At 50.4% G+C, this 21488-nt stretch overlaps 1 protein-coding gene and 1 long non-coding RNA gene across 2 annotated transcripts in view; one reads left to right on the top strand and one right to left on the bottom strand.

Annotated features, from left to right (window-relative positions):
- Window positions 1-1395: 1395 nt before the first annotated feature.
- The window catches only part of zgc:165603 (uncharacterized protein LOC571425 homolog), a 73838-nt gene continuing 53745 nt past the window's right edge, over window positions 1396-21488 (bottom strand). The window contains exon 3 of the mRNA XM_035421371.1: window positions 1396-1725. Within this exon, the coding sequence (XP_035277262.1) occupies window positions 1450-1725 (276 nt within the window). The 3' untranslated portion in view covers window positions 1396-1449. The remainder of the gene's footprint in view (window positions 1726-21488) is intronic.
- LOC118229429 lies at window positions 9408-19752 on the top strand. Its single transcript, XR_004765667.1, has 3 exons — window positions 9408-9449; window positions 10838-10892; window positions 19469-19752. It is a non-coding gene; the product is annotated as an uncharacterized LOC118229429 (long non-coding RNA).

Raw genomic sequence — 21488 nt, 5'->3', positions numbered from 1 at the left:
AAACAACCCCTAAATACCCCAGCGCCCTGACCTCTGGTGGACTTAACGAGATTAACGGAGTAATTAGGACCGGGGCTGGGGAGGCCCCGCCCCCTCTGCTCCCCCTGCGGACCCCGGGGGGTGGGGGCAGGGGGGGGGGGTCGGTCCCTGGCGTCTCGGTGGCGGCTGGCGGAAATGTAATTAGGAGCCCGGCGCTGGGCTCCATAAGGCCCTCTGACGAGACCGCGTACTCAGAGAGGGGGGGGGGGGGGGTGGAGATAGGGAAGAGGAGAGAGAGAGGGAGGGAAGGCCGGGCACGGAGGGAAAGATAGAAAAAGGGAAGGAAAAAGACTGTGAACACACAGCCACACACATACACACACACTCACACTCACTCACACACACACACACACACACACACACACACACACACGCACTCACACACACACTCACACACACGCCTGATTGCCCCTGGGGAGCGTCTCTTAGAGCGCTGGGGTTACAGAAGGGGGTAACAGAACACAGACGGAGGGAGGGCGGCCAGAGAAGGACGGGGGCTGCAGAGGACCGAAGGGCTCCCAGCCACGGACCCTGCTGGTTTAGTGACCGGTTGCCAGGCAACACAGACTCCTCCACCCCCACCCTCCCCGCCCACCTCTCCATTCCTCCGTGGAACTCTTATCTCTTATATTCACGTTCTCTCACGCCGAACGGTCTCGTGTATGCAACAGAGGCAGTGCGCTCGAGCCAGGAGGGTTGGGGGGGTAGCAGCTTTTTGTTGGGGTGAGGGATGTGGGGGAAGAGGAGGATGGGGGGTGGTTGGGGGAAATTTAGAAGATGGGGGGAGGATGGGGGGTGGTTGGGGGCAATTTAGAGGATTGGGGGGGGTGGGGGGTGGTTGGGGGCAGTTTAGAGGATTGGGGGGGGTGGGGGGTGGTTGGGGGCAGTTTAGAGGATTGGGGGGGGATGGGGGGTGGTTTTGAGTGGGCGGCTCCTGTTCCAGGATCCTGGCTAATGAGTTTTTAATTAGCGCCCGGGCGTGTAGCGCGCTTGGCCGGGGTGTTTGCAGAGGGGGCTGCAGGCGTCCCAGTCCGCCAGCCTCCGTCCGCGCTTCTAATTAAGAAGCGCACAGCCTCCCACACAGGCCGCCGCGGCCTGGTTCTCTGCTGGGTGGAGAGAACTCTGACTCTGTGTATGAGCCTTTAAAGTTGTCCACCCGCATGTTCACTTGTCGATACCTTGTCTGGATAAAACCCCCCGCGGGGGTGGGTGGGGGGGGGCAGTGCGCTCTACCGTGAAGCGCCAGCTCCTACGGTCACGGGTCAAAAAAAGCGTGCGGTCAATCAAAAAAACAAAACAAAACACAAAAAAGCTAAAAAGAAACCAAATGCATCACTTGCTGCTGTTATTGACCCGGGTCATAAAAAAAGAAGCAAAGAAATGATTTTTCTGGGAGAGTCAGTTCAAGGGTCAATACCTCCAGCATCCGTCAGACAGGAACGGTATCGGGAAGAGAGAGAACGAGGGAGAGGGCGGGAGTGGGAGAAAGAGAGGGAAGGAGGGAGAGAGATCGTGAAGGGGAGCAGGTGATAGAGGGAGGGGGGAGGTTGAGAGAGGTAGGGAGAGGGAGAGGGAGAGAGAGAGAGAGGGAGGGAGAGAGAGAGGGAGGGTGAAGCACGGAGAAAAAAGAAAACTACCTCCACGACTCTCGCTGTCCGCAGGTTTCACCTGGATCGGCCGTGTCATCTGCAATGAGAGAGAGAGAGAGTGCGAGCGAGAGAGGGAAAGAGAAAGAGAAAGAGAGCAGGAAAGAGAGAGCAAGAGAGGGAGAGAGAGCGTGAGCCAGACAGAGGGAGAGAGAGAGAGAGAGAGAGCGAGTGGGAGAGGGAGAGAGAAATGAGGTCAGTCCAGGTTTGTGCAAATGGCAAACACCTCCATCTCTGAGTCACCAGCTGCACACACAGACCGCACATATCTGTCTCGCTGACACGCCCCGCCCCGCCCCGCCCAGCCTCGCCCCGCCCCGCTCCAAAAACTCCAAAAATGGGCCCTGTGTGGAAGGGGAACGCGGCAGAACCGGAATATTTTTGAATGGAATGTGTGCCGAGTCGTCGCGCCGCCCCACGCGGTCACATGGTCACGTGTGAGGCTGCACCTCAGGCTCCGCAGGAGGAGAACCGCACCAATCAGCTGCCAGAAAGCGAATAAAACCGCCCAGCCCAGCCCAGCCCAGCCCGGCCCAGCCCAAACCGGCCCAGCTCAGTTCAGCCACACCCAGCCAAAACCGGCCCAGACCAGCCCAAACCAGACCAGACCAGCCCAAACCAGCTCAGCCCAGCCCAGCCCAGCCCAGCCTAAACCAGCCCAAACCAGCCCAGCTCAGCCACACCCATCCCCGCCTAGTCCAGCCCAGCTAAACCAGGAAGTGAGGGAGAGAGTTTCTCATCTCCTTAAAACTACCCTCTCATAAAAAATAAGGGTTCCAAAAGGCTCCTCTCTGTCTCCACAGAGGAACCCCGTGTAGTTCACGGGTTCCCTGTCAGGCAGAACGATTAAATCTGGGAGCTTTTCACACCCACGGTGGCCTGTTCCACAAAGAACTGAGACGGGTTCCTCTTACACAGGCATGTCAAAGAGCCCTTTTTTTACGGACAGCGCAGTCAGTCACGAACCTGTGAACGTGTGACGCTCGCACTGTAAGGGACGCTCCGCACGTGGAGGCCACAGCCTGACGTCGGCACCGCCGGCGTTCTGCGCACGCGATTCAGCACTTAAAGGCTGTTTCCCAGCGCTCGCCAGGCTGAGCTCTGGCTGTCAGTGTCGGGAGAGACGGTCGTTTCTGGCACCACAGAAACGAGGTGCAAATTTGCTTCACCCGCCTGATGCTGGCATCAGCATCAAGCAGGTTTATTTCGCCAGATGCTCTGCTGTTGCCTCTGTCCTCTCTGAACTGTTTTTTTTTTTGCAGTTCCTGTTTGCTTCTCGGGGTGATTGGCTGTTATTTGCTTTTGCTCACAAAAAAAAAAAAGAAAAAGAAAAAAGGTGACTTTTTCAGTCAAATCGACCTTCTAGTCTAGATCTTTAGTAGTTATTTGAGTTTTGTTTCAGTTTTCGTCTTGGGGATTGCTTCTAAAAAAATCATTTGAGGTGGATTGGCATCGTACGCGTTTACCTTTTTCAGTGTGTTTGCTTGTGTGCATGAGTGTGTGCGTGTGTGTGTGTTCAAACTACAGTATATAACTACACACACACACACACACAGAAATGTATATTACTTAGAGTATTTCTCTAGGCTTCTCGTGCTTCTGGAGAATTGCTTTCATAGCAGCCCAGCAGGCTGGTATTTCACGAGGAAATTAAAATCTGCGGTGATTTGCAGTGGGAGGGTACCGAAAGACGCGATGCAATCGCATCTCCCTCCAAGACATCTGCAGCCAGGGGCAAGCACCTCTTCACTACGGTTTAACTACCGGGTCCCACCCCAGTTTCAATTCTGAAAAATTATTAAGAGCAATCCAATACTAACTGTGTAGTTTTTTTTTTTTTTTTTTAAACCCTTCAGCTCTATAGCCAAGCTACAAAAAAAAAAAAAAACCAACACGATAGGGTCAGATTTAAAGACAGGGCACTCGTATACAATTGGAGTGCATCCATGTAGAAATGCATGATGGGATTTTTAAAGCGTCGTAATAAAACACTGATGTGAGGGGTGGGGGGTGGGGGGTGGGAGGGTCGGCAGGGGCTCACCTTGAGAAGGAGAAGAATAAACCACAGGTGTAAAACTCCCTAAGTGTCCCCCCCCCCCCCACCCCATTCTCCATCATATTAAAATGTTACACATTTGAATACATGCTTGTACCAATATTCATTTCTGTTCTCATAATGATCATAACTGAGAAAAGGTCAGTTGTTTCGGCTCTGCACTGTTTATTATTTATTGTCACATAATGTCATTTCTATTTGTTATTTTATATATAATTGCCGTTATGTTGTGCTTTGGCAATATGAACATTGATTTTGTTTAGCCAGTTAAGTGCATATAATTCAATTGCATTGAACTGAGAGAGAGAGAGAGAGATGTATAATTCTATGTTATGAATAGCATGTGCTGATTAGTTATCTATGGTCCTGTTCATGTATTATATTGCTGGATGCTTTGGTAATATTTGCAAATGTCTTTCCTGCCAATAAAACATTCTGAATTAGAATTTTAATGAGACAGAGGGCGAGGGAGATGGAGTGTGTGTGCATATGCGTGCCTTTGTGTCTGTGTGTGTGTGTGTGTGTGTAAGCATGCTAACTGGTCTCCCAGGTGCAGACACACAGAAAGCTGCCATTGGCTGTGTTGCAGGCTCCACACTGGATTTGTGTCACTCTGTCCCAAACCTGGAGGAGCACCGCTCCACCGGGCCTCTGGTTCCTCAGAGAGAACACCTCCCCCCCCCCCCCCCCAGTCTCTATTAACCCTGAAGAGCAGGTTTTTTGGAACACTATTTAAAAATAGAATTCTGGAGTCGGTTCAAAATTCCAGGTCAGTGTTCTAGAACTCCATTGCTCTCAGTCGCCAGTGGTGATTGTGACATCAGCATTAGAATGTTCAGTTAGCCTTATTACTGTACATGTCTGTGATCTCTCACCTTTAAAGGGTTAATTCATAGTCATTTTCATCACGTATTCAGTGGTGCTTCGTCAGCAATGTCAGGGCCACGCCGGGTTTTCCAAAGAAGCCATACGCAAATATGAAATACTGCACATTTAACTTCAGGGAGGTTTATATTTTTATTTATCATATCTGTTTATCCTTCATTTATCCAGGAAAGAGCCTCGTTGAGATTATCTGCTTTCTCAAGGGATACCTGGCCAAGAAAGCTACAACTAATGTACAACTAAGCCAGGTAACATACTAACATTTTCACTCTCTCTCTCCTATTCAATGGTGTAACTAGAACCTTACCTTCCTATTCATCCTACATTAGCTTGTCTGCCTTTGCTGGAGGTTTAAATAATGATCTGCTTCCATTGTCCTATACCAAGTCTAGCAATTTTAATATTTCAGCTTGAAGCATAATTTTTATGATTTAGGGAAAACCGTTTGGGGGGAAAAATGAAGTTTGTCTTTTTGACTCTGAGAAGCAAAAAAAGTATGATAAATTAAGCTATTGTTTAAAAAAAAATTATAATTCTACCACCTACTCAGAGTTATCAGGTGTCTCTGAGAAACACAAATGTAGGAAAGGTAGCAAAATGTGACAACGTGGCGTATTTTAATCTGCTGTATTATTCCATGATGGAAAGCAAATACTGATTTTCTGATCCTAAATATCCATTGGAGCCACTAATATGGCTGAGACTTTTAGGGTATGGAAAAAATTAGCTTTTCCCGATTAATCATAATAAATCATGAGAGACAAAAATCATATCTCTGATCACCACTGGCATGGTTACGGTCTCACAGGCACGGAACAGGGGTCAAATTCCTAAAAACCTCTTGCACTCGGAGTGGTGACCTGGGATCGGTTTTCCCCGGTCCACAGCCTAACCTTATCCACTACGAGCTAAACAGCAATACTGATCCGAGATCAGCAGTCATACCATAGAATGCTTAACTGTTTAAAGGTGTGAGGTCACAAATAGGCGATTAGAATGTTCTTTGCTGAACATTCTAATGCTGATGTCACAATCACTGCTGCTAATTTAAAGGCAGTGGAGTTCTGGAACACTGGCTTAGAATATTTAAAACACATTCCAAAAACAAAAAAAAACCTACTCTTGAAAGGTTTAATGATTATTGGTCCAGGAGATGCACAGCAGTGGAAAAGGTGATCTACCCCTGTGCACACAGACATTCACATGTCCAGCTGAAATAATTGGGGGAAACTTCTGGAACAAACAAAGGCAGGCAGGTAATTTCATTAGTCCGCTAACCCCAATTTCCCCTCGATATCCTCTGATCTGTACACGCCAGACTTAATTCAGTGTATGCCTGTTTGAATGCACACACACACACACACACACACACACACACACACACACACAAACAAGCGCTCACAGCCCCACACACACACGCACACGCACTAGCGCATGCACACACACACACACACACACACACAGCCCCACACACACACGCACACACACTCACAACCCCACACAAACACGCGCACACACACACAAACACGCGTGTACACACACACAAGCGCACACACCCACAGCCCCACACACTCAAGCGCACTCGCACACACACACGCGTACACACACAGACCCACAGCCCCGCACACACAGACACCTGCACACACACACACACACACACAATGGACCTGGAGTTCTTTTCTCCAGCCCCATGATTGGTTTGAGACAGTCACAGCAGGCCCAAGCGCTGGGCAGGGATTGGTTACAGGCCTGTGCTCTGGCCAGTAAGCAGCAGGCAGTGTTTCCAGGGCGATAGCCCATAATTCGCGGCATGTGGAGTTGACATTTCTTTAATGGTTTACAGACCTCCACCCTGCCAGCTCCTCACAAGCACCATGATAGCCTATTAGCAATTCCCCCCTGCAAGCACTTTCTGTACACACACACACACGCGCACACACACACACACGCACACACACACACACTCACACACACGCACGCACACACACGCATACACATGCATGCACACACGCACACACACACACGCATGCACATGCATGTACACACACGCGCGCGCACACACACACACACACTGTACACACATGCATGCACTCACACACACACACACACAGCACCTCCCCCATCTAACAACATGTGGGAGTGGGCAGGAGAAAGGAGAAGAAGAGAGGGGGAATAAAAGAAAGAAAGCCAGTGAAGCATGCTGTCTTAGAGAGAGAGAGATCTAAATTAGCATCAGATTGAGCGAGCAGAAGAGATGGAGAAAAACAGAGACAAAGAGAGTTAAAGATCTAAATGAGCATCAGTAGAAAGAGAGACTGAGAGAGCATGCTGAACTCCCCCACACACCAAAAACATGCCAGACTCCCCCACACACCAAAAACACATCAAACTCCCCCACACGCCAAACTCCCCCACACACCAAACTCCCCCACATGCCAATAACACATCAAACTCCCCCACACGCCAAACTCCCCCACACACCAAACTCCCCCACACACCAAAAACACATCAAACTCCCCCACACGCCAAAAACACATCAAACTCCCCCACACATCAAACTCCCCCACACACCAAAAACACATCAAACTCCCCCACACACCAAACTCCCCCACACGCCAAAAACACATCAAACTCCCCCACACACCAATAACACATCAAACTCCCCCACACGCCAAAAACACATCAAACTCCCCCACACATCAAACTCCCCCACACACCAAAAACACATCAAACTCCCCCACACACCAAACTCCCCCACACGCCAAAAACACATCAAACTCCCCCACACACCAATAACACATCAAACTCCCCCACACACCAATAACACATCAAACTCCCCCACACGCCAAAAACACATCAAACTCCCCCACACACCAAAAACACATCAAACTCCCCCACACACCAAAAACACATCAAACTCCCCCACACGCCAATAACACATCAAACTTCCCCACACGCCAAACTCCCCCACACACCAAACTCCCCCACACGCCAAAAACACATCAAACTCCCCCACACACCAATAACACATCAAACTCCCCCACACACCAAACTCCCCCACACGCCAATAACACATCAAACTCCCCCACACACCAAACTCTCCCACACGCCAGAAAGACGGCAAACTCCCCCACACACCAAAAATATTCCAAACTCTCCCACACATCAAACTCCCCCACATGCCAAAAACACGCCAAACTCCCCCACACACCAGAACCGGGTTCTCCAACTCAAACAGCAGAACTGGGTTCTGTGACTCGAACAGCAGGACTGGGTTCTGTGACTCAAACAGCAGAGCTGGGTTCTGTGACTCAAACAGCAGAGCCGGGTTCTGTGACTCAAACAGCAGAGCCGGGTTCTGTGACTCAAACAGCAGAACCGGGTTCTGTGACTCAAACAGCAGGACTGGGTTCTGTGACTCAAACAGCAGAACCTGGTTCTGTGACTCAAACAGCAGAGCTGGGTTCTGTGACTCAAACAGCAGAGCTGGGTTCTGTAACTCAAACAGCAGAACCGGGTTCTCTGAGAGTGCGTGTGCACAGAAACTGCGCAGTCATCGAGGAAGCATGAAGGCGAACTGATGGCTCCCAGTCAGAACCACGCCTCCTCAAACTCTTCATGAACCTTCCCCTGCTCACTGTTTCTCTCTCTCTCTCTCTCCCTCTCTCTCCCTCTCCCTCTCCCTCCCTCCCTCTCTCCCTCCCTCTCTCTCTCCCTCTGACGTTCTGTAAGTCATTAATGCATAGTTCACTATCTCTCTTTCGCTTTTGCTTCCATTCTCTTTCCTTCTCTTTTGCTTTCTGTCTTACTCTTGCTTTCTGTCTCTTCTTCTTCTCTCTCTCTCTCTCTCTCTCTCTCACAGTTATTTTAGGCCTGTCATTGCCATTGATCTACCCCACCCTCCCTGTTACACGCCTGGGATTTGGGGAGTGAAGCTAAGCCCCAAGGGAGGAACTGAGGGGGTGCCTATCCCCCCCCCCCCCGCCCCCCAAAACCCCCCCCCCTCCCCAAGGAGCCTCTGCTGCCGTTGCTCCCATGGGGCCGCCTGCACACATTCCAGGGTTAATTGTGACATCATTAACTGTGACATCATTAGCCGGACGCTGTGGCTAATGGTCCCAGAGAGAATGCGCTCCGCAGGACTCAGCCGTCAGCGCTCCGCGTTCCCGCGGCTCCGCGGTGAGCAGGCCGACGCGCGCGTGTCCGATCTGCAGAGAGATCTGATTCGCCGCTGACCGGAGAGAGAGAGTCAGTTGAACCGGTGGCACGGCGGGGTTCCTGAGGATCGATCGCGCCCGGAGCACCAGCCTGGCAAGCGGCTCGCTTCTGTAGCCTGAGTGCTGATGTGAGCGGCTCACTTGTACCGCGAGAGAGGAACAGCCTTCATTACCACTCTGTGGCAGAAAGGTGGCTTGTGGTGCAGCAGGGCCAGTCTCAACGCTGCTGCTGCCTCGGTCTCCCATACAAACCAGAAAGGCTTTGTTGCCATGGTTATGCACTGTATTCCTTTTTTTAATTTTTTTTAAAAAACACACTAAACATTGTACTGTCAGGTACGGGGTGAGGACTGGGCAGCCCCATTTTTAAAATTTCACGGCTGTGTTTTAGCATCGCGACGCCCGTAAAAGAGAGGGAGTGAGAGAGAGAGAGAGAGAGAGGAGGAGGAGGAGGAGGAGGAGGAGGAGGAGGAGGAACGAAGTGACAGTGGCGAGTTGCCGGGCTGAACACCGCTAAATGGGGAAACGCAGTAATTTGGAATAAATTTGGTTGCTCGGTGACGACCCCTTGCCTCGCCCGTCCATCCGTCCCGCGGAATAAATGAGGTCAGTGGCTCGTGATCGACAACTTTTCATTTATATGCAAATGACGAAGTCGCGCTATCGCCACGACAACTGCCGCTTACTGCTCCCGCCTGCTGGAGTGCTGGCCTGCCTCTCCCTGCCTCTCCTTCCCCCCCAAACCCCCCCTCTCTCTGGGGCCCACTACAAACTCAAGTGCCAGGCTGCGGCCTACTCAGCTACTCCGCTCACTTTCCCATTTTGACCGAGACAATAGGATCGCTTATCCTTTTTTTTGACAGAAACCAATTTGACAGAATCCTGATTTTTTTTTTGTAGTCATACACACGGTGAAGTACACACCTGACAAAACAAAACTACAAAACAACAATTAGATATGACACCGCATCATGAGTGAGCAGAACGTTTAAAATGGAAATTTTTTAATTGTGCTCATTCATACTTGCGAATTTCAAGTGTACAATCTAAAATCTAACACTGCCCACTCTGTACTGTGTAGCTGTTTGCTGCAAAGAATGAAAGTCAACCATCCCTGCCATAATAATTGTGCTGTAAAAAATTTTTAAAAACTTGATTTCTTTTTCAAGTAAAGAAAAGTCAGTGTTATGTGCTCGATCACATCCTGCCCCCATCAATAAATCATGTGGGTGGAAAACATAATTCAGCATTTTGGGCCCTAAAATATTTGTTTTTTAAGTTTTGTAAATAATAAATGAATACATCTGCCACAGAGCCAGGGTCCCAGCCAAGCACGGGGAGGGATCTTTTAATGCTAAATACGCAGGCTGTCTGAGTGATGGGCGCTGTGTGAATGCTAAACATTCCCTTTAATGCAGTAAAAAAAAAAAAGAAAAAAAAAGTCATTTTCTCTGTCTCTCACCATCTTCTTTCCCCCCTCCCTGAGTAAAATGCGTCTTTTTCTTTTTATAATGACTAAAGCAGCGGAGGTGAAGTGAGCTGCTTGTCTACCCCTGTTCACTCGCCTGTTAAAAATGTATATTAATTTACTTCCAAATTCATTAAGAGGGAAATAATAGGCTAATATTTTCTTTTGATTATTTCATTTCCGGACACTGGGTCTGTAGGCGTGGTCCGGTCTAGCACCACAAGGTCACTTCTGATTGGCTTCCCACTAAACAGATGCGCTTATGATTGGCTGAAATGTAAATCACCATGCTGCTTATGAAAAAAAAAAACATTGTTTTCTTTGATCCTTTGTGTAAAATATAGAACTATTGACCCTTAAGAGTGTAAGTTTTTTTGGAATGTTTTTTTTTTTCTAATTCAGTGTTCTAGAACTCCATTGCTTTCAATCACCAGTAGTGATTGAATGTTCATTTAAGACTACACATTTGTGATGTTACACCTTAAAGGGTTAATATGTTTTTAAAAAAAATAACGATTTTGCACAGGGTCTTAAATGAACTGGGTCTGTAACCAGAAGTCTGCAGGCTGAGCTTCTCCCAGGTGAGCTACTTCCTGTCTTCCCTTGAACAAGCCACTTAACCCGAATCACTTACACATCACAGAAAATACACAGCTCTATGAATAAACAAAATGTGTAAAAAAAAAAAAATAAATAAAAATGTAAAAAAAAACTGTCAGCTTTGCAAAGCACTCTGCATACTGCTAGGTTGCATCTGCTGAGTGAATTTTAGAAAGTGTAAATAATCTCTTTCTCCTTCATATTTAGCATTAACCGTCTCTCTGCCTCTTCGTATCTCTCATAACGTCCCACACTCTCAGCCCCCACTTCCTCCTCCACGTTCAAACCCGAGTTTTATCTGGACGTAAACTACCTGCAGATAACCCCGGGGGGGGGGGGGGTGGGGCGGGGCGGGCATGCTGACGGACCACCGCTGAGAGGCTCAAACTAGGGGGGGGGACGTTCCTGAACGCTCCCCCAGCCAGACGGTTGTGCCTTTCCATCTGCAAATAAAAAATTAAATATAGCCCCGGGCGTGCTGAGCTCTCCACCAATCACGTTGACCTCCCCCCCCGCCGCCCCCCGCCCCCAGAGCGGTCGCCTGAGGTACATCTCTCTCTCGGGAGGTGTAAACGATTCGGACGTTTGCCCTTCTCTGTACCTGGGGGTGGGGGGAGGGGGTGTTCTGTAAGCATTCGGGGGTACAAGAGCGTCACTTCCTGGATCCCCGCCCCCTCCCCCTGGAGCCCCTGCCTCATTACAGGTCACCTGTACTGGGCCTGCACCCTTTTTTAAAATCCCTTTTAAATCTGGCATTTTATCCCTTAATGGTTTTTTTTTTTTTTTTTAACATGTTCCATAAAGAGCAGGTTATTTCTTCAGATATTAACAGGTCCCACAAATAGAGAAGGGAGGCAGTTTGGGTTGGAGAGTTGGAGTGGGGGAGGGGGGGAGAGGGTTTGAAAAAATGTAAACATCTTGAGCTTTTGTTTCATTATGACAACGACAATGACATAAAAAGCAGAGAAATAACAATAAACAATATAACTTGTCAGGCTCCTGTCTGTTGTTCATGGTGCCTGCGAGGTCAACAGACACACACGTGAGTGTGTAAATACACACGCCCTGGTCCTCACGGAGTTCGCTGGATGACCAGGCAGAGTAAAACCCGGAACGGATCTCTGTCCTCCAGTCCGTGTTCGAGATTTGGGAGGGTTCCGGGTTTTACTCTGTGCACTTATCCAGCTAACTCTGTTACCCTGCTTTATGAAACGAGGGCCCGGGTGCTAGGAAATGAATGGAACAACCTGGGGGAGGGGGAGGGGGAGGGCATAGCACAGAGATGGCAGAGAGAGAGAGACAAAGAGAGAGAGAGAGTTAGAGCGAGAGAGAAGGGGGGGGGGCGATTGCAACGTGAAATATATCCTCACATCGACCTCCGAGTCAGAGGCCTGCTTGGATTTCTGTATGTGGAAGATAAGTGGCTATGATAAAGCAGGTTAGCATTGATTAATCCATGAAAACTCTGGACGGCGAAGTGGAAATTAATGAGTAGCATTTTCCATTTTCTCCACACTCTCTCACGTCCCCCGTTCGTTTGATTAGAGGGACTTGGCAACGACCCCGTGGTTAGCAACATGTTATTTTGGAGGAGGAAGGGCGATCGATGGGGTAGGAATTTGTTACTGTGAAGGATCCGCGATCCAATTGGAAACTAACGGTCCTGCTGGACGTCCCCTGGTGTCGATAGTGGCGAGAAATGGTCAACACTCAACACTGGGATTCCCAATGTTAAGCTGTATTATAGCTCAACACTGGGATTCTGGATATAAGACTCCGTAATTCCATAATTCGAACCCTGCTGCTGTGAAATGCTCGTTGTCGTGGCGACCGAAGGGCGGGAAAATTGGAGGCGTGCCTTGGCGCTCCTTTGACGAGGCGGGTTGCCGGGACGACGCCGCCGTCGTCGTCGTGGTCACCGCGGTTAACGCGCGTCGTTCGCTGCGAACTCAGTTTCCCTCCGATCGATCGGCAGCATCGCGGCGGGGGCTAGTCGGAGGCTAAGCCCCGCCTCCGCCCGCAGAAAGGACCTCTGGGTAATATCTTCGCCCGTTAACGAGGCGACGCTAAACGAACGAGGGTATTTTATGCCCGCGCTTTTGTCGGTTTAGGGTTAGAATGCTGACCCAGAGTGCGGGACGGCGGGAGGACCACAGAATGCTGGCCCAGAGTGCGGGGATGGCGGGAGGACCACAGAATGCTGACCCAGAGTGCGGGACGGCGGGAGCACCGCCGCGGAACGCTGAATATTCCGTTCTCTCGGATCCTTCGGAAACGCCGTCTTTGTATCCGGCGCCGTAACCACGGCAACGGGCCTTTGAATTCCCAGCGGCGCGCGGCTGGGGCCGGGCGCTCGGCGCCGTGCGGGTCTGTGACAGCACCGCGGCCCTTTGTGTTCGGTTTGGGGGGAGGGGCAGGCGGGGGAGGGGGGGGGGGGAGGAGGTTTAAAAAGCGTCCACGCAGAAGGCGGCGTCGGCTCGAGCGCATCCGTCAGTTTCAAGACAAGCTTGACAGAAACGCCAACACAGAAACTCCCCCCGTTCACTGTCCATCCCGCTGCCTGTCAGCACGCGCCTCCCTCACCAAACGAGGTACCAGCACGTGACACTGCTCCCTTAGTTACGAGCACGTGACACTGCTCCCTTAGTTACGAGCATGTGACACTCCTCCTTTAGTTACGTGTGCACGTGACACTGCTCCCTTAGTTACGAGCATGTGACACTCCTCCTTTAGTTACGTGTGCACGTGACACTGCTCCCTTAGTTACGAGCATGTGACACTCCTCCTTTAGTTACGTGTGCACGTGACACTGCTCCCTTAGTTACGAGCATGTGACACTCCTCCTTTAGTTACGTGTGCACGTGACACTGCTCCCTTAGTTACGAGCATGTGACACTCCTCCCTTCGTTACGAGCACACGTGACACTGCTCCCTGCTTAGTTACGAGCACGTGACACTGCTCCCTGCTTAGTTACAGGTGCACCATAAACGCACCGTAACTGATGGAGTTTAATTTTAAAAGTAATTTTACAGCCAGTTTCGTTTTGATGCCGTGTTTGTTTTTCATTTTTAAATTTGGTGTTATTCCGCTGACGCCTCACGGTGCGGCCGTGACCAGGCTCTCCACCGGAACTCGGAAAGGTTGGGGCTCAAACCTCCAGCTCCACTTCGCCATCTTTGAAAAGCAAACCTGTTTTTTTCATCCATACTAAACTGAACTAATCCACAAACACCCTCCTACGCGAACATACACGAGCATCCATGCACAAACACGCGAACACGTGTGTGCACACCCACCCATGCGTGCTCGAACACGCCCACGCAGGGCTCTACGCAAGCCAATGCGGGGACCAGAGATCCCCACGAGATGTGTGTGTTTCTGAATGCATGCACACACACACACACACACACACACACACTCAAAGGGCCCGTTGGTGTATTTTTATTACGTTGCTTCTTTTCTCCGCTTCGGAATACCCAAAATATAATCTCCCGCCAGCCCTCACTACCGCCGCCACCTTCCACTATCAATTTGGGGCCCATGCGGACGAGCACATCCTGTCCCCTAAAAAACGGAATGTCAATTGCTCGCTTTGATTGGTTCTGGCAAGTTTTAGTCAGTGTCGATTGGTTGGTTGACCTTTACTGTTCCAGTGTGTGGATGGGCCTCATGGTCTGGTATCTGTTAAGGCTCTGTTCCAGTGTGTGGATGGGGCCCATGGTCTGGTATCTGTTAAGGCTCTGTTCCTGTGTGTGGATGGGCCCCATGGTCTGGTATCTGTTAAGGCTCTGTTCCAGTGTGTGGATGGGTCCCATGGTCTGGTATCTGTTAAGGCTCTGTTCCGGTGTGTGGATGGGCCCCATGGTCTGGTATCTGTTAAGGCTCTGCTCCAGTGTGTGGATGGGGCCCCATGGTCTGGTATCTGTTAAGGCTCTGTTCCAGTGTGTGGATGGGCCCCATGGTCTGGTATCTGTTAAGGCTCTGTTCCAGTGTTTGGATGGGCCCCATGGGCTGGTATCTGTTAAGGCTCTGTTCCAGTGTGTGGATGGGCCCCATGGTCTGGTATCTGTTAAGGCTCTGTTCCAGTGTGTGGATGGGCCCCATGGTCCGGTATCTGTTAAGGCTCTGATCCAGTGTGTGGATGGGCCTCATGGTCTGGTATCTGTTAAGGCTCTGTTCCAGTGTGTGGATGGGCCCCATGGTCTGGTATCTGTTAAGGCTCTGTTCCAGTGTGTGGATGGGCCCCATGGTCTGGTATCTGTTAAGGCTCTGTTCCAGTGTGTGGATGGGCCCCATGGTCTGGTATCTGTTAAGGCTCTGTTCCAGTGTGTGGATGGGCCCCATGGTCTGGTATCTGTTAAGGCTCTGTTCCAGTGTGTGGATGGGGCCCCATGGTCTGGTATCTGTTAAGGCTCTGTTCCAGTGTGTGGATGGGCCCCATGGTCTGGTATCTGTTAAGGCTCTGCTCCAGTGTGTGGATGGGCCCCGTGGTCTGGTATCTGTTAAGGCTCTGCTCCAGTGTGTGGATGGGCCCCGTGGTCTGGTATCTGTTAAGGCTCTGCTCCAGTGTGTGGATGGGGCCCATGGTCTGGTATCTGTTAAGGCTGAAGATGCCTTCAGTGCTTCTTGTTATAATGTAAATTAGATTCAGAAATCTGGCTGGCTTTACTACGCTGGCATGAATAGGGCTCAATGCTCCCATCTGAGATGGTAACCGGGGGATACGCTGTGTGTTTATTTCAGAACAAGCGCCTTCGCCAACATATAGTGTCTGATGGGGATTAGGCCACATGGCGAATATCTGAGCAGTACGGAGTGTGTGAGGAGTTAGTCACACATGACAGGATATGACTAATTCAGCGTGTGCGTATGTGGCGCACTGGACTTGACTGTGAGTCTCTTCACTGTTAACGTTCATGTTTTTGTACAGGGGTCAGGGGTCAGGGGTCAGGGGTGGCGTCCCCTTGCGTGGGACTGTTAAAGAGAGGGAGGGAGACACGTCCCGAAGCCCAGAGCACAGTTCTGACTCACTGCGCCCACCCACACAGGAGGGGGAGGAGGGGGAGGGGGAGGGGGGGGGGGCAGGGGCTGTGTGTGTGGGAGGAGTTTAAATGTGTTGTATCGTGCCAGCATGCCGTCAGTTTATCTGTTATTGCTTCCACACACACATGCACACACACACATGCGCACACACACACACACATGCGTACGCACACACGCACACACACACACACGCACACATGCGTACACGCACACACACGCACACACACATGCGTACGCACATACACACACACACACATACACGCACACGTGTACATACATGCACACACACACACACACACACATACAGATGTGTTTGCTTCCCACTCCATGCCCTAAAAGAGAGAGAGGTGGACAGAGAGGCAGCGAAAGAAGAGAGGGAGAAAAGGACAAAGAGAAGCAGAGACAGGAAGATGGATACCGAAATGGAGAGAGAGAGAGAGAGGCAGAGAGATAGAGGGAGAGAGAGAGGGAGGGAGAGAGAGATAGAGAGAGAGAGAGAGGCAGAAGAGGGAGAGAGAGATGGAGGGAGAGGGAGAGAGATAGAGAGAGAGAGAGAGGCAGAGAGATAGAGAGAGAGAGGGAGAGAGATAGAGAGAGAGAGAGGCAGAAGAGTGAGAGTGTGCTGTGCGATTAGTGTGCGATTAGGGGGCTGGTGATTCGTCACGTCCCTCGGGACAGGGAGCAGACGGCTGGGCCAAGGTCCTAGAGGGAGAGTGGGGTTCTGCTGATTTAGGGCCAGCCTGTGGCCGTTAGGTATCCCCCCCGCCCCCCCCCGCCGGTCCCTGTCCCGCCGCCAACATCAGCACCACCTGCTGCCCCCGCCCAGGGGTACGGCCCGGGATTAAATTTCACTGGAGCACCGCTCGTCCTTCACGGGTCGCCCGGCAACCCAAAAAAAAAGGCGAGATCATCTCTTTGCCCACCACCACACATCACCTCCATCATCACCTCCACCTTCATCATGAGCATCACCATCACCTCTACCTTCATCATGAGCACCACCATCATCATCACCATTATCATCATCACCTCCACCTTCATCATGAGCACCACCATCATCATCACCATTATCATCATCACCTCCACCTTCATCATGAGCACCACCATCATCATCACCATTATCATCATCACCTCCACCTTCATCATGAGCACCACCATCATCATCACCATTATCATCATCACCTCATCATGAGCACCACCACCATCATCATCATCATTTCTCCCATCACCACCACCACCACCACCACCACCACCATCACCATCATCATCCTCACTGTTAGCGGCAAACAGGAGGAAGGCTATAACGGCTAATCTGTCACCTCCCCCTCTCCACACCTCCTCCCCCTTTCAGAAGGAATATGGGCGTCTTTATTCATGACTTTTTTTTTTTCAAGTGGCAATTAATACTGAATAATACATGAGCTACAGCTGTGCCTGTATGGAAAAGGGCTTGTAATTAGGTGCTAAAGAGGAGGAGAGCATATTAATGCTCCCATTAATCAACCCGACTGGGATCTCAGGGGACAGCCGGTAAACCGGGGGATCCGGGTTCTATTGGGAACTTTACAGTAACGGAAAAAAACTCGCACCTCGTGCATTTCCCCACTCCTCTGTGTCCGCGGGGGAAAGATCAGGGAGTAAAGAGATTTTAGGAGGTTTTCGTTTCACGTTTCTCCTCAGCACGTGAAGCTGAATGGGCTTTCTCTCCCCCTGCCCGCCCCCCCGCCCCCCCCACCCCCCACCCCCCCCCTCCACCGCCATCTCTTTTCTTTCTCGAGCCGCTCCATCGCTGCTCCAGGTAAAGTCCCTGAGCCGTCACCTGTTCAGCGATTTTTGACTTCTGCAGAAACAGTGTCTTGCGGACAAGTTAAATTCTGTAGTACTGTACTCAGAAAACGCCTGGTCAAGCAAGAACTTGTTGTCAAGTTTAGTCGGCCTCTCCAGCAAGCACAGGTCCAGATTCTACAGATTCAGCTTTGACGTAAAAAAAATTAATGGAAGTTGTTAGTTTTTTTCACAAGCACAGTTTTGCAAGTTTATTTTTGGTGACTGCCGAACTTGCCTGCCAAATTGCTTTGGTGTAACGCACTGTAAAGATCAATATTGTGCGTCAATCCAGGCTTTGAGTTGCAAATAAATTCAAGCGTTACTTTTTTCTTCTTCACAAAAGTTAGGTGAGTTAATTTTAGCTGAGCAACAAGAGAGAAAAAAACGTAATGCATGCATTTATTTGTAAATCGCACTCAAGGACAAGATGTCATTGAACATTCCGGAAGGCAGGAATGAGGGTGGAGTTTGTCCAGGGACTGGATCTGGAATTGTGCTCTCTCTGGGCTTGTCACTGGTGATGGAGAGAAGGGTATCACACCAACCATATGAGCCCTTGACAAAATGCATAAGAACGTGAGGCGTGAAAACAGACGTTCGGAAACACAGAACTGTGTCACGCTCCCTGTTCTGCACCTTGTCCCGCTATACGCCATCTTCGATCGAAACCGACATTACAGGTGGGCAGGTAGTACTCTTTGTAGTTTTGCCTGTGTTGGGCGAGTTCCCCATGTTGAAAACTACCGTTATTTCACCAGGCAGCTCAGCACAGATCGAGTCCTCACTCACTGTGACTGCATGAAGCTGACTAGCTGCATAATCCTGGTTTGAAAGGTTAAAATGGAGACGTCCACAAAACCAAGGAAAGCTGGGACTACTGGGGCGAGGCGTGGCCTGTCCATTTTCTGGCGCAGAGCCAAGGGTAGCGTGTGATTGGCCAGGGATCCTAACCCATTGTGACATCAGTCACTTTGCCGTCCCTTGGGCCAATGGGGCTTGTCCAGGGTCCAGATCAGTGACAGCTGGATCTATAAGTGTCAAAGCTGGCCCCATCCTTCCTCACCTTACTCTGGTCCCAGACAGCCATCAGGTGCCTAATTGCTCTAATCTGCTTGATTAGCTAAACCCTCTCTCTCTCCCTCCCTCCCTCCCTCTCTCTCGCTCTCTCTCTCCCTCCCTCCCTCTCTCTCGCTCTCTCTCTCCCTCCCTCCCTCCCTCTCTCTCTCGCTCTCTCTCTCCCTCCCTCCCTCCCTCCCTCCCTCTCTCTCTCTCTCCCTGGGCCCGAGCCCAATGTGCCATGTTCGCTCACCATCAATTCATTCTGCATTTTGACACGTAATATGTGCTGCGTGTGCGTGTGCGCGCACGTGTGTGTGTGTGTGTGTGCACGTGTATGCGCATGTGTGTGTGTGTGTGTGTGCGTGTGAGTACAGGTTTCAAACAATGAACAGGCTGAACTCTTGCCCTCGGTAGTAATGTTTAGATTTTATATATTAAATCTTTATTGAAAACACTGAATTTTCAGTGTTATTGTCTGGGGGGGGGGTTCATTTATTAATTTATTTATTTGTATGTGGTAGGTAGTTTACGTGTGTATATGGGATATGGTTTATAATGTCAAAAGTCTCTTTCTGTCTCTCTACCTCTTTCTCTCTCCCTCTCTTCCTCTCACCCCCTGCTCTGCAGGACTGGAAGGAGAGATGGATAGGATGAAAAAGAGACTGAGAGCAGGCCGGGCCGGAAGAGAAGGAAATTGAAGCTGGTGGAAGAGTATGAACTGAACGTAATAAAAGGCAGCAACATTCAGGGTTTTTTTTCCTCTTCTTTTTCTACGATTAACATGAGCCCCTATCTGGAGAGATTCCTTTTAAATCGTTCAGCATGTCACCTGACAGCTAGTGTTGGTTTCTGAACTGATTGTCAGCCTCAATAAAGACAGAGGTCTCCCAGGCCAGCTGTCTTGCATCTCTCTCTCTCTTTCTCTCTCTCTCTCTCTCTCTCTCTCTCTCTCTCTCTCTCTCTGTTCTGTTCAGCCTTCCTTAGCCCTTCTTTTGGTGCACTTCATTCTTTTCTTTCATTCCTTTTCTCCTTTCCTTGCTTTTAGCTTTTTTTAGGGGGGTGGGGAACGGGGGTTTGTTAGGGGAGGGGTACCAGGTACACCCTGGCCAACAATGAGATTTCGCTGGCCAGAGTGACCCTGTCTCTCTGCTCAGCAGTGACCCCTACTGGTCAGTCAGATCCTCGCGGCTCATACTCCTTTGACTCGCGTCTGTCTGAGTTCGGCTCACACTCAGCGCTGTGAGCTCTGCACCCCGACAGCATGCATGATGCGGACGATCGCGTGCGTGTAGCTATTTATCCTTACTTTCAAATTATTGATGGTCCGTTACTTAATCAATTTATGTCTCCAGGGAACAAAAACACAAAATTTAAAAAAGAAACGTTATTAAACTGTTACACTATTAAATTCATATGGCTTTGCGTCCATTTAGCGACATGGCAAAGCCGGCTTTAATGAGTTGGAGGAATGTGAAAAGGCGGCGTTGTGATAAAGCACAGCAGCGGCTGCCGGGTTTACAAAGGTAATTGTTACTGAATGATAACCTGTGCTGGTGTATCGCACACTTTCATATAATAAATGAGATTAATATATGATAATTACAGTAGTGCACTGTAGCCCTGTGCAGAGTCTTAGATTTATCAACGCAATTACCGCGGGCTTCTTAGCTTCCAGAGGTGGGAATTGGGAACTGGGCCTTTACTGAGGCAATTTACTGGGGAATAATAAAAAATAAATAATTAAATGAATAAAACAAAATTACAAATATGTGTGTGTGTGTGTGTGAGAGCGAGTGAATGTATGTGAGCGTGTGTGTGTGTGAGAGTGAAGGGTGGAGGTGGGGGGAGGGGGTTTGGGGTTGAGGTTGGGGGGGTTTGGGGTTGAGGTTGGGGGGGGTTGGGTTGGGGTTGGGAGGGGAGCTGTGGGGTTGGGGTGGTGGTTGGAGGGGGTTGTGGGGTTGGAGGTTTTGGGTGAATGTGGGGGGGGGGCACGCAGTAGTATCACTGGTAGTGCGGGTTTGGGGTGATTGTGGGGGGGGGCAGTAGTATCACTGGTAGTGTGGGTTTGGGGTGATTGTGGGGGCGGGCAGTAGTATCACTGGTAGTGTGGGTTTGGGGTGATTGTGGGGGCGGGCAGTAGTATCACTGGTAGTGCGGGTTTGGGGTGATTGTGGGGGGGGGCAGTAGTATCACTGGTAGTGCGGGTTTGGGGTGATTGTGGGGGCAGGCAGTAGTATCACTGGTAGTGCGGGTTTGGGGTGATTGTGGGGGCGGGCAGTAGTATCACTGGTAGTGCGGGTTTGGGGTGATTGTGGGGGGGGGGCAGTAGTATCACTGGTAGTGGGGGTTTGGGGTGATTGTGGGGGGGGCAGTAGTATCACTGGTAGTGCGGGTTTGGGGTGATTGTGGGGGGCACGCAGTAGTATCACTGGTAGTGCGGGTTTGGGGTGATTGTGGGGGGCACGCAGTAGTATCACTGGTAGTGCGGGTTTGGGGTGATTGTGGGGGGGGGGGGCACGCAGTAGTATCACTGGTAGTGCGGGTTTGGGGTGATTGTGGGGGGCACGCAGTAGTATCACTGGTAGTGCGGGTTCGGGGTGATTGTGGGGGGGGGGGGGGCGGGCAGTAGTATCACTGGTAGTGCGGG

This window comes from Anguilla anguilla, chromosome 6 (assembly GCF_013347855.1).
Source record: "Anguilla anguilla isolate fAngAng1 chromosome 6, fAngAng1.pri, whole genome shotgun sequence".
NCBI lineage: Eukaryota > Metazoa > Chordata > Actinopteri > Anguilliformes > Anguillidae > Anguilla > Anguilla anguilla.
This window is presented reverse-complemented; position numbering and strand designations above follow the sequence as displayed.